This window comes from Sinocyclocheilus anshuiensis, unplaced genomic scaffold (assembly GCF_001515605.1).
Source record: "Sinocyclocheilus anshuiensis isolate Anshui unplaced genomic scaffold, SAMN03320099.WGS_v1.1 scaffold283, whole genome shotgun sequence".
Lineage (NCBI taxonomy): Eukaryota > Metazoa > Chordata > Actinopteri > Cypriniformes > Cyprinidae > Sinocyclocheilus > Sinocyclocheilus anshuiensis.
In genome coordinates this window covers 6,084,149-6,086,898 of record NW_015549605.1, presented here as the reverse complement: position 1 = coordinate 6,086,898, position 2,750 = coordinate 6,084,149, and the positions used below count along the sequence as shown (strand labels likewise).

The 2,750-nt window shown below is 35.1% G+C and overlaps 1 protein-coding gene across 4 annotated transcripts in view; it reads right to left on the bottom strand.

Moving 5' to 3' along the window:
• cpsf6 (cleavage and polyadenylation specific factor 6) overlaps window positions 1-2,750 on the bottom strand; it is a 20,602-nt gene that overhangs the window by 16,071 nt on the left and 1,781 nt on the right. For all 4 annotated transcript variants that reach the window (XR_001630858.1, XR_001630859.1, XM_016447713.1 and 1 more), the window contains exon 2: window positions 1,310-1,519. Coding sequence is in view for 2 of the 4 variants with exons in the window: in XM_016447713.1 (XP_016303199.1) it covers window positions 1,310-1,519 (210 nt within the window). In the remaining 2 variants the exon portion in view is untranslated. The remainder of the gene's footprint in view (window positions 1-1,309; window positions 1,520-2,750) is intronic.

Below are 2,750 nucleotides of genomic sequence, written 5' to 3'. Positions count from 1 at the left end.
ATCATCTCCACATTAATACCAGCTTCAGCACAAAATAAACATGACTAAACATCCGAAGGTAAGTTAAAAGAATGATATAGAGCAGGGCTCTACAGTGCGACCATTTCAGTCGCATTTGTGACTGAAAACTAATACGTGCGTCTATGAACATTTTTTTAGGAGCACCAGTGCGACTGACCCGATCATCATCATATTTGTGATTGCGCTCAGGGGAGCTTCAAAGGTTTCTACGTGTTTTTGCAGCGTTGAGTAATGTATCACAGACATATCTCACGAATCCTTTCATAGCCTAGGCAAAGTGTAGACAGGGTGTAAATAAGAGATTCATTGCGCAGTGTAGAAAGCTTCGTTGATTATAAATGTGAGATCGCGATGATCTAAGATGAGCGACAGCTTTTAATGATTTTTAAGGGAGTTTGTAAATGTGATACTGATTTAATACAACAGTACAATAAACAAGAAGTTAATATTAAGTGACTTACATTGTCTGACTAGAACACTATTGTCTGATGTTGCTCTATTTCGTCGTCAAAAATAGTTTAAAACAGACACAGCGGAACCGCTGCACATCTACATTCAAACACAGCAGTGTCTCGTTTATGAATGAACTGCGTTTTTAAACGAATCTAGTGAGTCAGTGATTCATGATTACCCATTCATAAAGACAGTCACTTGATTCATTCCTGAATGAATCAGCCGTTCGAATGAATCAATTGAATGAATGATTCAGTGATAAAATCAGTTTTAGTTTAATTTTTAAAGTATCTTTTCGGTTATTTAAATTATTTAATATTTCTATATTCAAAATGTTATATTTAAAACATTAATCTCATCATGAATTTATGGATTTAATTGCACTCATGCCACCTCTGAGCCTCATTAAATGTCTGAAAATACACCAAGCCACTTTTGTGTTCTACTGTGCCACCTCTGTACAAATTAATTTTGTTAATACTGATTTCATTTGATTGGTAACTTATGTTTCTTATTCTACTTGTTCTTATTCTGTCGTTTTAATTTCAATTTTAAAAAGCTTATAAAATATAATTTTTAAAGAATTTGACAGAAGATGACATACTTAATAAAGTTAGAAAAATGCCATTACAAAGGTAAAAACAAAATTCACGTTAAATTAATTTTTACAATTTACTGTAAATCACTTTAAGGAGTCAAATATCACCTTGTAATGGGAAGGCTAATTTTTGATAACATTTTGGATTATTGATTAGAAGGTGCTCCTAAAATTTTGACACAAGTGCTCCTAAAAAGAAAAGTAAGCGTAGAGCCCTGTAGAGGGTACAAGACTGACCCATGTGAGGTTGCCGATGTACAGAGCGATTCGTTTGCCAGTGTAGGTGTAGACGACGTTCGGCGCAGCTCCTTTGTTCCCCTCGGATCCTCCCGGCACAGGCAGGTTGTCCAGATAATCTCGGTCTTCAGGTGCGTCCCCGTTGTTGGCAGATGGTGACATGACATCATCATACAGGTCAATCTGCTCATGAACAGGATAATCTGACTCCTGTGGAAGCAGAAAGACAAACACGCGTTTCAGAAATATTCACAGGACAGGCATCTCAACCATGAGCCATCACGGAGATACTAGTTAATTCTTTCCCGGTTTTCATTTTAGTTGACATTCCAGTAATTTTGTTGCGCTTATCACTTTTATTAATTTAAATTAAATTTTCTTTATAGAAATGTATTATTTAAATTACATAATGTAACTATTTTTATCTATTATTTTCCTGTTTTAATTTTAATTTGTTAAATATTTAGTTTGTTTAATTTTATTTGTAGTAATTGTGTTGTGTAAAAAATTATCTAACATATATTTTTCATTTTATTTTAATTTTACTTAGTTTCAGTAATTTTTTTTTATGTGCTCGACATTTTGATTAGTTTCCTTTTAAAAATATTTAATTTAATATTTTTGGTTTTCATTTTTATTTTAAAGGTTTAGTAATTTTGTTGTTTGTCATTTTACTAGTTTCTTTTTTAAATGTCTATAAATTTTATTGCATTTTTTTCAGTTTGTTATTTAGAACTAGGGCTGTGCAATTAATCGAAATCGTCATAAAATCGCGATTTGAGCTTGCGCGATTTCTAAATCGCTTTATAGCACGATTTTCCGCGCCCCCGACCTCCCGCAGTATGCTATCCGAACCAATCAGAATGCAGTGCGCCTAAATGGAGCACGAGAACAGAACAGACCGGGCAGGCATACAAACGTAACGCCAGGTTCACACACTCCGTCTGTGGTGCGTATTTTTTCCGCGCCCATGTTAACGGATCAGAGCGGTCACACTGCACACGATTGCGGTCCGGCAGTGCGCTCCAGGAGCAGTGCGTCTGCAGCAGTCATGCTGCGATCGTTTCCGCACGGAGTCTATTTCTGCTGTGCTGCACGCGCTGAAATAAAGTGACAGCGCATTATTCGCGGTAAAAATTAACATGGATTGACACGGAAATGTAGTAATTACACCATAAATGCATATAATTAAAGTCTACTCTTTCACAGTCAACACATGGCTTTTTGGCTAGATTTAAAACAAGGAAAAGTGCACTTTTAGATAAACAAGGCAATAATAGATGGCACTCGTGGTGGTAGTTAAACAAAGTTATATTTATTGAGTTTAAACGTGAATATGTCTATGAAAGATTGTATTACTGTACTGTGATAAAAGAGAATCACAATGCTGAAAAAGCATTTTCAGAAACAACGTTTGGATTTGAAATCAAAATAATGGATA